General features: G+C 35.7%; 1 protein-coding gene across 1 annotated transcript in view; it reads right to left on the bottom strand.

The window, feature by feature from the left end:
- Positions 1 to 214: 214 nt before the first annotated feature.
- Positions 215 to 13,098, bottom strand: part of CABCOCO1 (ciliary associated calcium binding coiled-coil 1) — a 107,112-nt gene continuing 94,228 nt past the window's right edge. Inside the window, exons 6-8 of the mRNA XM_017855489.1 lie at positions 6,379 to 6,501; positions 5,557 to 5,697; positions 215 to 612 (exon numbers count right to left, since the gene is read on the bottom strand). Of these exons, the coding sequence (XP_017710978.1) occupies positions 538 to 612; positions 5,557 to 5,697; positions 6,379 to 6,501 (339 nt within the window). The 3' untranslated portion in view covers positions 215 to 537. The remainder of the gene's footprint in view (positions 613 to 5,556; positions 5,698 to 6,378; positions 6,502 to 13,098) is intronic.

Below are 13,098 nucleotides of genomic sequence, written 5' to 3' on the forward strand. Positions count from 1 at the left end.
AAAAAAAAAAAAAAAAAAAAAAAAAAAAAAAGAAAGAAAGAAAAACCTCGTAAATGCACTTGAATTGCTGTTGTTTAGCAAACTTTATCCTCAGTAGTGTGGTACTGGGTATCTTTTCACAGTGTTCCAGTAATGTGGCAGTTCATTTGGGTCAAAATAGATAAAGTTATTATCGTTTTCTTTACTTCTGGTTATTTAAAAGTTGGCTTCATTCTCCTTGAAGATGAATAGCATTTATTAGTCAAAACGTCAAAGGACTATCATAAAAGTAATTGTATTTTTATATATAATTCTCCAAACTGTTGTATACAAAACATTCTTATTACACTTGGTGCAATAAATTCAGAGGCTGTTATGGGATGGGAGATAGCAAAATTGGGACCAATACTTTCCTAATTACTTAGGAAAATAAAAAGTGGGGCTTGGTTTTCCTTTCACAACTAAGTGATGGAGATACGACGCTCCAGAGAGTCTATTATTCTGACTGGTTTTGTTTGTTTCTGTGAAGTTTAGCATCACTCTCCTTGTACCGAGTCCTCAGGCCTTTTTCAATTTTTCTATTCGTGCATTAAAGGCCTCTTCCTGTATTTGCAGTTTTTCGTTTATCTCGGTCTGTGAAGACAATCATAAAAAACGTGGTTATGATGGAGCTATCTTTTGCTGCACATTGTCTTTGTGGTTTTGACATACTATAGTGCCTAAAGACAGACATTATCCCTCACACACCTTCCTGTTTTGCAGACATAGCTGTGTTTCAGCCTGTAGTGATGTGATAACACTTTATCATATTTCTCTGCACATTTCCAATGTATAGCATGTCTGCTATGAACAGGAAGTGGTATTTGGACGGCCATTTTTCACATAGCCTTGTGTTGGAAGATAGGATAATTTATCTATATTTTCAGACAGACTTTACCAATAAGCACCGAATCAGAATAACTGTTTTGGGCTCAGTTATTGCAGTGCTGTGGGTCCCTCCACCCATCTGCAATGGATGTCTGTGTCTTCTGTGTAATACATTCTAAATGAGATCCCAGGAAGCTTCTGTTGCGAAAAAAAAAAAACACAAATAATCTTACAATTAGAACAATTCCCATAATTAAGAGTATTCATCATACATTAGAACTCTTGGAATGATGCCATTTTGTGGTATATTTTTGGTAAAAAAAAAGTAAGCAATTACTCTCAGGCTTTGTGATTGCCGAGGTGGTGACAGCATTTTGCCTCTGGCAGTGATCTTCTGTGGACTCATATTGCTACCTGCACAATTCCATAAACACTTTCACATTATCTAAACATTAGTAGCCCTGGAAATGTCTTCCCTTTTTCACAAGCGATAATAAAATTAGGTAGAGATAAACCAGTGGTGGTTGACGTGGCAAAATTGGTGTTTTTGTTCTTGTTTAGGTGATTTAAAAAATGTCTACCACTGTATAAGGAGTAGCTTATACACATCTGTGTTAATAAACTCAAAGGTTACATTTCTAATAGCTGTAACATTATTTGAGGGCTTCAGGGTAACTCTACTTTGCAAACCTTTTATTATTTTAATTTAAATAGAAGACATTTTAAAAAATCAAATACTGTTTTAAGCCTAGACATAATTTTTCATATTTATTTACAAGAGTGTAACTGTAACAGATAGTTTTGAAATGTCCATGCTGCCTTATCTGATGAGATTTGATCTCATCTCACAGTAAGGTACGATATTTCTGGAAAGATCATATATGTGCCAACAATTCTGGGTTCAGAATTCTCATAAGTATCAGTCTTTTCTGATTCAAGCTTTAGTAAACCTTGGGATCAATCTCTGGCCTCTGGTTTCTTATCTTTTCCTTTCTTGGTGGTTGGGTAGAGGAGGCAAGGAGGGATGGAACCGTCCTCCAGGTCACAGAGGAACTCTTTCTTTAGGGTGTACTGACTCTAAAGAAATCATCATCTACACACGATTTTAGGTAGGGTTGAAAGGAGCACTGGTCTCGGACTGGGAAGATCTAGGTACTAGTTCAGCTATGTCGCCTTAGGTAACTCATTTCACCACCTGGATTTTAGCTCTTACCTTAAAAACTAAGTAGGGGAATAGGATTATGTTAACATCACACTCTAGTTTTTGGATTCGTAATTCCAACTTCCAATTTTGTGATATACTTCACCAATGTTATCTTTCATTGTTATGATGTCATGAAATACTTAAAAATCTGTTACTCCTGCCTCATTAAAATAAATTTATGGCATACAACATATTGGACCACATAGGGATTAAAACAGATTGAAATAATTTTACCACAATTTCAAAGGATTGGGAAGAATTGCTCCACTCAAACAACTGATTCTTCCCACTTTCAATTAATGTCCCTCTATGCCCACCAATAATCTCATTTCTTTTCAGCTAAGGATTAATGTGCTTATCATCTACCAGTTTCTGTTTCACTACCACAGAGGGATTTTACATTCACTTGGAGGCCTTTCTGGTATTTTACTGAGACAGAAATTATCAAAACAAGTGTAGGCCTTGGGAAAAGGTTCATGAAGATGCACCTAAAAGAGTGGCATACTGACAGAGGTGAATAATGTTTCAGATCTCCAGACTTTAGTGCTTAGTACTTTAGTTCAGTCACAACCAGCGGAGTTTGGATCTAAAGGCTCTGCTTCTAGTGAAGAACAGGCTGCCATTAGCCAATTTTCTTTGTCATTCTTCAGAACCTTGCTGAACAGACAAACAATCCTGCAAATACTGTGGTTGGGTCTGGTTCTACATTTTTTTTTTTTTTAAGGAAAAAATAATAGGTTCAGTAGTCTCTCATTGACCACTTCTTTGAGATGATCTCACACTCAGCTTTTCTAACCTGGAAAATTCAAGTTGACCTAAAAACATCTAGAGTCCCAAGATGGCAAACTTCCCTCAAACTTTTTACATTATTTTACCCTATTGCTTAGACAGGGCCAACAGCCAACATGTAATGTAAGAATTTAGTGTTAGCATTCATATTTCTCTGAAATGTAGTTCTTTAAATATATTTAAGTTTGCTCCATTGGGTATAATTTTTATTACACAACTCAGGGCCAAAATAATTTCATTTTGAATGTATCTTTAAAATTAAAATACCTAAACTATACAGGCTTAAAGTGTTTGCTCTATTCAGTGTAATTTTAATTAACATCTCAGGGCCAAGATAACTTCATTCTTAATAAATCTCTAAAACCATAAAATGAGTCAATGGGAAAATAAGTGAATTAACATAAAAAACTTATGGATTTATACTACATTTTCAGAAATTTCTGTATTAGAGAAGGTAAAATATACCTGAAACCACATAGAAAAGGAGTTTTGAAAAAAACTGTACTTAAAACATGAATTATTTACTGCCAGTTTTTTTTGCAGAAATTGTAATAACAGTATGACCTTTACACAAAGCAGGAGAAAAAAAACTGTGGGAAAATTTAAAACATCTCACAAGCAGTAATTCATTAAATGTTCCTACAGCAGGTAAATGTGTTCAAATGGCATATATACACTGACCACTGACACACAGCTACCTTTGAAAAGGGATATGGCAGTTCTTAGAGCAAGGAACACTGGAAGGCAGGTTTTAGAAGTGGAAAATAACCTATACATCTATAATAGGAGGAGGAATTTAGGTAAGCAGAGAGTAATTACCCAACTTGGAATCTGACCAAGACACAAGGGTAAACACGGAAAAAGTGCCACACCACGGGAGTATTAACATCCAAAGTAGTCTGGTTGTGATATTAGAAGTTATGTGGTTTTTGTGGATAGCACTGGAATTAGAACTAGAACCCAGGTCACAGCTCCCATTCAGGGTCTTTCATTAATTGTCGACCCTGGGAACTCTGGACAAATAATTTAAGTCTTTCTGTGTCCCATTTTTCAATTTATCAGGGGAAGTGCCTGCCTCACTCACATGGAGTTTACTAGGATTACTGAGAAAAAATACATAAAGGGGTTTGCCATCTCGAACCATTGTATAAATCCACATCATCATGCTATTTCATTGAAAAATTGGCAGTAATTTGGCCCAGGCTGATATCTACAAATCCACTTACTATGGAAATGATTGTGGCACCTAGCGGATTTGCATCCCTGTTCTCTGGTCCATGTCCTCTCCGTGCTTAATTACATTTAGGTGAGCAAGCTATTGAACCTCCAGGATGGCTTCAGGCCAATGGGAAGATAACATACAGATACACAGCTATCATACAGAGTAGGGGTATAAATGCTGTAGACTGTAATACTTAAAATAATTTCAATGAATAGTTAAAAACATACTGTTCACTGCATGGAAGACAGCTTTGGTAAAGACATTTTCGAATTTTTGGGCCTGCAAACAATTCAGTTACTGTCTAGTAGTTCCTCGGCAATAATTTCAGAGCTGCAGGATTGCAAAGGAGCCCAGAGCCATGATTATACATAAACTATATTTAGATGAAATGTTATCAAATCTAAAAAGGAGATATGTTCTGAACTCAGCTTAATTCAACTGCACTCTGCCCTTCTACACAATAACCAGTTATTACATTCATGGGGTTGTTAACAATAAAGCTTTGTGTAAAACGTGTTCTTCCACTATTTCTGGTAAACACTAAACACCCCTTATTAAGCTGAGGACTTTGGCTGAGCCTGTTGGCACCAAATCATTAAATGTTCGTGTAAATAGTGCAATAACATTTGATGATTAAACAAGTAACAAGGTATGTTTATGCCAAGCTAATCTTGTGCTCTTTTTAAATTAGTTGTTAATACAGTGGGCTTTTAATATATGGTCTCATGTTCAGATGACAACTAAATCTTCTCCTGAGGTGCATTAATATTTTAAATATTCACTAGGTTGCCCTCCTGATTTACAGTCATTTCTAAAGAAATTGCAAGTGTGCCCAGAATATGCATTTTACTTATTTAATCATTTGGCCTGAAAAATTATGTGAATTCCTGTAAGTCTTTGAGTTGGGGTAGAAATGGCTGTTTGTTTTTTGAACAGAATGAGAAAGAACTAAGCATAAACCTAAGCCAGTTAATAAGTCATTGGCAGCTGCTATTCATATGGCTGCTGCCATCACTATGTTCGTGTAGTTATTGGTGTAAACTGCTTAGCCATTAACGATAGGTGAAAAGGAACAAACTGTCTGAGAGGCAGTTCAAAGATCTGAAAGTCTTTAGAAATTTGGGGAGAAGACTTAGCTAAGGATTAAGGTTTGATCTTCAGTGTTTACCATTTAGAAATGCACTCCAATTCCTTTTGCATGAGCAACATTTACAGTTTGACGAGATATAAAGCCTTTACCATGTTATTTGTTGGATTTTGTCGTTGATTTTGTTAACTGATAACATGCACCACACTAGATGCTGTTGGAAAATCTATTTTGTGATCTTACTGAATCTCTGATGACGCAACTGAGAATTACGTGAAGCTGTTAAATTGAACTTCATCATAAGCATCACTCGTGCTGGCAGTGTGGGGAGTGTTTATAGACATTAAAGTTAAGGTTGGCTAATTAACCAGTAATAAAGTAAGTGAGCATACTATCAATACTGAGTACCTGAATGCTGATTAAAATGTCATCTGTGACTTGATCCAGCACTGATTTTACATCTTCAATGGTGAACCCAACTAAAGGATCCATGTTTGAGGTGTCAGTTTCTGGCTGAGACTCCTCAGGACTTTGTTCTTGATCCAACCCCTAGAATATTGAAGGTAAACAACACTCAGATGATTTCTAGAGCATTCGGTGATTTATATGGAATGTAAAGCTTCTTGTTTTAAATTTATTTTATTTTACTTTAAGTTCCAGGATACAAGTGCAAAATATGTAGGTTTGTTACATAAGTATACGTGTACCATGGTGGTTTGCTGCACCTATCAACCTGTCATCTAGGTTTTAAGGCCCGCATGCATTAGCTATTTGTCCTGATGTTCTCCCTTCCCTTCTTTGCCCACCCTCCAACTGGCCCAGATGTGCATTGTTCCCCTCCCTGTGTCCATGTGTTCTCACTTGAACCTCAAATTTCTATTGGACACTTTTCTAGCAGAAACAATGTCAATCTGGAGGGAGATTTTGATTTGATGTTACTCTACATTTATATTCCTATTCATAAGGATTATGACAGATCAAGTCATGGTATCAACATGGTGCCTAGGGGAAAGTGAAGGTGGAGATTAGGAAGGGTGGGGTGGAAAGGATTAAAATTGCTGAACTACCATCAGCGGACTCATCTTTGAATCGACACTTCGAGAAATATTTGTATTTGGTTGGGAAAAATCAGAGACAAAGAAAATGAAGAAAACATTTAGTTCGTTTCCTCCCACCCCAAGAGAATATAATGATGAGGTAGGGTGAATGAAAAGACAAAAAGAAATATACCTTCATTTCTGTATCCAATGTTGTGGGGGGCTCTATGAATGTTGAATAAATATCAGATGACATTCCTTCTTCCAGAGGATTTGGGAAAGGGCCACATGCAGACTTGACAACCTCTATCACTTGCTGATGAGAAGAAAAAAGTTGAATTATGACACAGCCTTTGGTGAGCAACCACAGTTTCGGTCAGTTCCGTTACGTATGTACCATAGTTCCAAGTCTGTTATCTTTCAAGTGCCACCTCCTTTGAATTTTTGATGCCATTGCCCTCTTGGTTCTCTAGTGCTTTTTGAGCTCCATTTCTCAAAATTAACACTTTGTTTTCCCACTGTCTCATTCCCTTTCTATACTCTGTGGTTTACGATTTCATGTAGTATCTCCTCGATCTTAACTGTTTTGTGCTTCAGTATCCCCTTTCTCCTGACTACAAGCCCTCTGTAGGTGGAGAACCAAGTTTTAGATGCTATGTGTATCTTCTCTAGTTCTGGCAGAGGATTAGGTATTTAATACACTTAATGACATCCTGATGGGGACTGCTATGACTCGGCAGAATGTAGCTGCTGAAGTGGCCATCAAGAATTTGGTGATGCAGACAATAAGGGCTGCAAAGGTTAATATATGAAGCTGGTAGAGCAGGGAGGAGATTCGCCAAAAACACAGAGGGCAAGGCAAGACTTCACTATGAGCATTTAAGAATTCTTTACAGCAGCGTGCCACTCAGAAGGAGGCTGATGGTTGGTTAACACTGGAAATGAAGGGAAAGGAGAGTCAAGGAAGCCAACTTTGGCAGTGCCCATCTCACTCGATCTTGGGAGAGGGAAAGGGGAGATGAGGGTATTAATAACATTAAACATTTGATTCATTTAATTAGGTGTTGTTCTAATTCCATGTTTAATAAGCAGTATTTTGGTTAGAATTTGAATTCCCATCCCAGTTGATCTGTAGAGACGTGCCCACTTGAGGGTTCTCGTTTTCACCCCTACTACATGCCTCATTGTAAATTGATAAATTGTTTTACTTTATAGGAGCCTGTTATTGTGGCCCAGAGATGAAGTCACCCACAGTATGCTGACAAAGTCAGGCCCTGAGATTAGAGCTTCAAACGTAAGTTTGAAGACAAAAATTTGAAAATGTATAAATTCACCAAGTAATTATCATCCTGTGAAGCCTGAAAAAGAAAAACCAATGAAATAAGCATGAATTCATTTTTAATGTCTCCACGAGATTTCAAATGAATTTGTATGTTACATGTCACCATTTAAATATTAATGTTTTTGATTTAGATAGGTTTTGGAATGTACTGGAAGCTAAGTTTTATTTTTGGTCTTACAAATGCTTATGTGTTTTGCATTGAATTAATATTATTAATTTTAACTTGATTTTATACAAAGTTGCTGCTTAGTGTAAATATATAGAAGCCCCAACGTGTCCTAACTTTATAGGCAAAAAGATTTGGAAACCAAGAGGTTAAATGATTGGCCTAAGGTCAAATAATTACTTCTTGACAGGGCTGGGAGTTAAACTCTGGTGTGCTGACTTCTTGTCCTTTGTGGTTTTCAGTAAACTGTAATACGTCATTAAGTTGCCATATTTGGAAATTACTGCTATTATCAAGCACTTAATTTTTATTCCGTTAGGTGACATCATTCCAGATTGTTTATCTTAAGTCAACTAAATGTTAATCAAAATAGAATATTTGGAAAACATATCAGAACGGTTCTTTTCTCTTATGCACTTCCACGAGCCATTGCATTTTTCGTAAATGGGGCATACAAGAATTTCATCTTCCCACAAAATGATTTGTACCTTTTCTCAGCACTCTTGTTTTTCATCCTTCCTTTACCTTCTATTGCTCTTTATTTTACCAAGCTAGGAAAAGGAGACAGCTAAACATATTTTAGTGGCCTCTGAAACATTATAGGTAAAATAAATAAGCTGCACATGGGAATCAGAGACAAGGGAAGATGATGAGGTATTTACTTAGTGGTATAGACTTTAATATACACTGAGGAACAGGAGTGGGGGTGGTGGGGATGAGTGAGACGGCAAAAAGAAGAGAGAAAGGAATTGAATGGAGTTTACTGAATTTACTGCAGGCACTGAGATAATCTGCAAGGTAAAAGTGTTCTTTTTAAGGCGGTAGAATTTTCTCTGGTCTACTGTCACCATATTTGTCTTGTTGCTGAGCTTGGCCATACACAGGCTAGGCCTTCCTGCTCACTTGCCCTCACCCCCCTGTGGAAGTTCTCAATAGGTTGCCTCTCCAGCCTGGTAGTAGCAGATTCTACCATCGGCCCTTTTCTACTTGTACCCATTTCCCCGTCAGATTATACACTTAAATGTAAGCAGGTATTTGTGTCCAATTCTCTCACATCCCTGTGCTCTGGACTTCTTTATAAGGCTCATCTGAATGACTCACCAACTACCCAGTTTCCTGGTCTTTGGCACCGTGTGTGTGTGTGTGTGTGTGTGTGTGTGTGTGTGTGTACTGGGCACACACTTGGAAACTTGGAACTTCCCAGCTTCCACATCATCATTTCTTTGGTGAAGTGAAACTCCCAAGAAACTGAAGTTCTGACTGAGAGTTGAGCTTTTCTTTGCCCTCATTTTTATGAGTGTAGCCCACATAACTATTAATTTGATTTAACTGGTGCACAGAAACTAGGGGGTGAGAATTTCTTCAGGGTGTTTTGCATACTATTAGTGAACCAAACCCTAGCTCTGTTTTTCTTTTTTATGAAGAATTACGCTTAGCTGTGTTTGTGAGATACTGCAAGGGAAAGAAATGTCCCAACGCTTAGCTGTGTTTGTGAAATACTGCAAGGGAAAGAAATGTCCCAATTTCAGAAGAGGGTAAATATAAAGACTTTTCATTAATAATAATAAAGTACATTGTCAAATATATGGCTTGAAATAAACATAATGCCCAGAAGCATCACAGTGATTTTTTTTTTCACATTAAAAATGGTAGCCTTTTTAAAAAGCAAGTTTAAGGAAAATTAGAATCAATAATTGTGGTGAGAGCCCAGAGCCAGAAAATATGTTTAAATGAAACAGTCTGATGCAATAGTTTCTTTAAAAAATACAATTAGGCCTTTGTATTTTTTTTTTTAACAAAACCTCATGTTTTACAACATCGCTGGTTCTGTAATAAAATCTATTTAAAAACAGAGAGACATGGTCAGCTTTATTAAGTTAGATTTTCTGAAAGAACGTTATAATTTCCTCAAGTCTATGAATAGTTGAAGCAAATTAAATAAAGCTAGTTTTATAACTATTTTTATAGATTCCTGCAGAATTGTAATTGTCTCATTTTTTTTCCCTCAAAAGTCTAATATGTTACCTCTTAAATCTGGAAAAATAAAAACAGAAAAGGATCAAGAATGTTTATTAAAAAAACACTCCTATTTGGTACCCTGATTTAGCAACCTCCCTTTTTCTATATGAGAATAGCACCCATAATCTTCAGATCAGGAAACAAAGGGAAGGCCTTTAAGTGAGTTGCCTGAGGCCTAATGCTGAGATTAAAAATCAGGAGTTTCTGATTATACACATATATCCATTTGGCCAAATGATTGGTTTTGTTTGACTTTCAAATACCCCCTAAATATTACTTTGAATGTAAAGCAATAAATGTATTTCTCTTGCCATTTTTGAATGCTTGAACACAAATGGATATAATAAAACAATCATGTTGTTCCATGTGAATGCCATTTATATTTTTTCTGATAATGAGCAGACCATTTGAACTAAGGTGAGTACATTAAAAGCTCTAATAAAGAAGAGAATAGATTTCTAAACAGAATAATGGACTGTTAAGTGAACATACAATAAATAACATCTACAGATGTGGTTGCTAGAAAATTAGTTTTGCATAACTTGCCAATATACATTTCCCCCAGATGTTATCTGTTACATGAAAATTAGGTTAGTTATATTGTTCATTACATGCACATTGCATTAGTGTTATTTAAGATGGTTTACATCTTTACTTGACTTGTGCTATGGTATTTAAAGTTGAATTGTGCTATGGTATTTGAAGAATATCAAGTAAATGGCTTTTTGGCATAATTTAATACTTGTAAGTATAAAATTTCATTGACAAACATTATGTATCTTAAAAAATCAAGGTTGTTATTTACAAGCCAAATAAAATCATAAGAAATCTTTAAAAAATTTGCATATTCAAGATGAAATGGACATCTGCCATGGGAATAAATACTAAGAATTTTGAACTCTCTTGGAACTAAGTACAGGGTCAGTTTGAATCTAAAAACATGCTTATAGGAATTAGACTCTGCTTCTAGATCTTACTGTGTCTGAGAAGTGGTATAAAGATTTTATCTGAAAATTTGGTCACTTCATGCTTTCTTTTTTCAACTTTCTGTGTTAACATTATCAATAGTATGAGCTCTGATGTAGTGTTTTACTTTAGTAATGCTTGTTTGGAGAAAGTATAGTGATTTGTGTGTAGTGTATAGTGATTCAGTGTGCCACTGAAATCTATGACTAAGGGGGTAATTATTAAATTATTAAAATCTATTATTAAATTTTTAAGATATTAAATATGCAGTTGAGATTACAACTTTCCACTATTTTGAATAGCAGAAAGCAAGATAAATCTGCTCAAGCTTTTTTGAGACACAGGCACATAGACAAAATACTGGTTTGCTTTGTAAAGACATTTGTTTGGAATTGTCAGATGATGACTTCATATGTAAATCAGAACTTACTATAAAATGTCAAAGTTTCAAAAAGTAAATTTTACTGCAAACTTTCCTGACTATTAACTAAGGGAAAAAAAGCACAGAAATTCCTGTAATGTTTTAACGATTTTCCCCACTTGAAGAAAGGCATTACTCATTTGCAAGTCTAATTAAGAAGTACTTGTGTGGTTCTGGAAATTTTTAACAAAAACTTGCAATCCATTGCCCACAATATATGGCACATAAAGTAACAACATATGAATGCCACCTGCAAAATGCAATAAACTCTAGTAATGTCATACTGAGGCCATAAATTTTAAATGAAAAGAGGAAATTCAAAAGCCAACATTATCAGAGAAACTAATTAATCCATTTTTAAAGTATTCTTCTTTTGTGATAGGGCCATTACAAACTTCTTAATATACTCTGTAAATGTAGAATATCAATTCTACTAACAAGAGTCCTCCTCCTCCTTTGCATTTTTGACTTGGAAATAAATTTGCAAATGCAGCACATTAATTTTCTTTCCTATGCTTAATATGCAGTATTTACATTTTGAAAAGGTTCAAAATGTTGCCAGGCTTCTGCAGAGTGTGAATAGACATCTAATAGCAAGTTCTATTTTTATCCACAGCATACTGGTAGTTTGAACATTTATAACTTAATAGAGCTTTAAGACCATCAGATCCACACATGCTAATCACCTAAACAGTGAACGGTAACACAGTACAACAAGTTAGGACAGGAAATGAAGATTACCCATTCCAGCTGAAGCTGCAGGGAGAAATTTAAGTTGGCAGGCCACGGTAAACCAATTTGCAATCTGGCTAGGACACTCCAGTTAACACCTTGTGTCCATTTTTATTTATCTCTTGATTTGATCTTGTTTTGCTTGGGCTTCAAATAATAATTTTTTAAAAATTAGATAATTAAAGTAACTGATTCCAGAGTATTTTAGATATCTTTTGAATTTTTAAGTGTACTCCTGCTTAAGGCCAATACTACAATTTGGAAAGAAATCTGACTATTCCTATTTTAATGACCTCAGACAATAAAATCCTCTCTCATTAATCAGAAAAGGAGCATCTTCTTGTAGTGTAAATGCAACTTAAAAGGAAAAGATGTTTTGATCTGGCCGTGGTGCAAACATTTCCTGAGGGATAGAGCAGTGCTTCAGATACCCAGATATTTTCTAAAGATGCAATAATCTGGAAGATAGATCACGGAATTATAGGCTTTAGACTTGGCTCTATTCCTAACTGTGGGATGCTAAGAACAACCCTAGGCCTCAGTTTATTTATCTGTAAAAGGAGGATAATGATAATTGCTACCTGGCTACTTCATCGAATTGTTTCAAGCACAAACTAGATAATGTGGATGAAAATGCTGGGAGTTCTTCAAAGGGAAAACATTATTAAACCTCAAGGTGTATTATTATTATTACTTATAATTACTGTTATTATTGAAAGGATCATCTTTCTAATGCCATCATCGAAAGACAGACTAGAGTAGCCATATTGAGGACGCTGGTCCATGCTATTTTTATATGTAATTGTTAACATTGCCCAAGCAGCCCAATTAACTGGGAAGAATTTGTTAATGAGGACATGCCATCACTGTGTTTCCATATAGTGACAGTCTTTAAAATATCAAACATATATTCAATACCATGTTATTTGAAGAGTTCTTTGGTCCCAAACAATTTCTCTTTTGAGACCTAGATAGAATGACATAATGAGGTAGATATGTAGCATGATCAGGAGTAGGGCAAGACACCTATTTAGAAAAGGAGAGTGTTTACACCTAACTTTCCAATGAGAAAATCTGCCTCTCCCCTTCCCCACCCAATTTATCACTCTCTTTATCTTTTGTTTTCAGCTTCAAATATGGCCTGTGGTTGCCCTGATTGCATTCATTTTTAAAAGATTGCCTTTAACAAATTTTGTCAAAAGTAAAGAGTCAGGGCTTACAGGGCAAACTTTCAACACGTCTCTCTTGTGAAAATGAAATACTGGAG

This window comes from Rhinopithecus bieti, unplaced genomic scaffold (genome assembly GCF_001698545.2).
Source record: "Rhinopithecus bieti isolate Rb0 unplaced genomic scaffold, ASM169854v2 scaffold_39703, whole genome shotgun sequence".
In the NCBI taxonomy this organism is placed as follows: domain Eukaryota; kingdom Metazoa; phylum Chordata; class Mammalia; order Primates; family Cercopithecidae; genus Rhinopithecus; species Rhinopithecus bieti.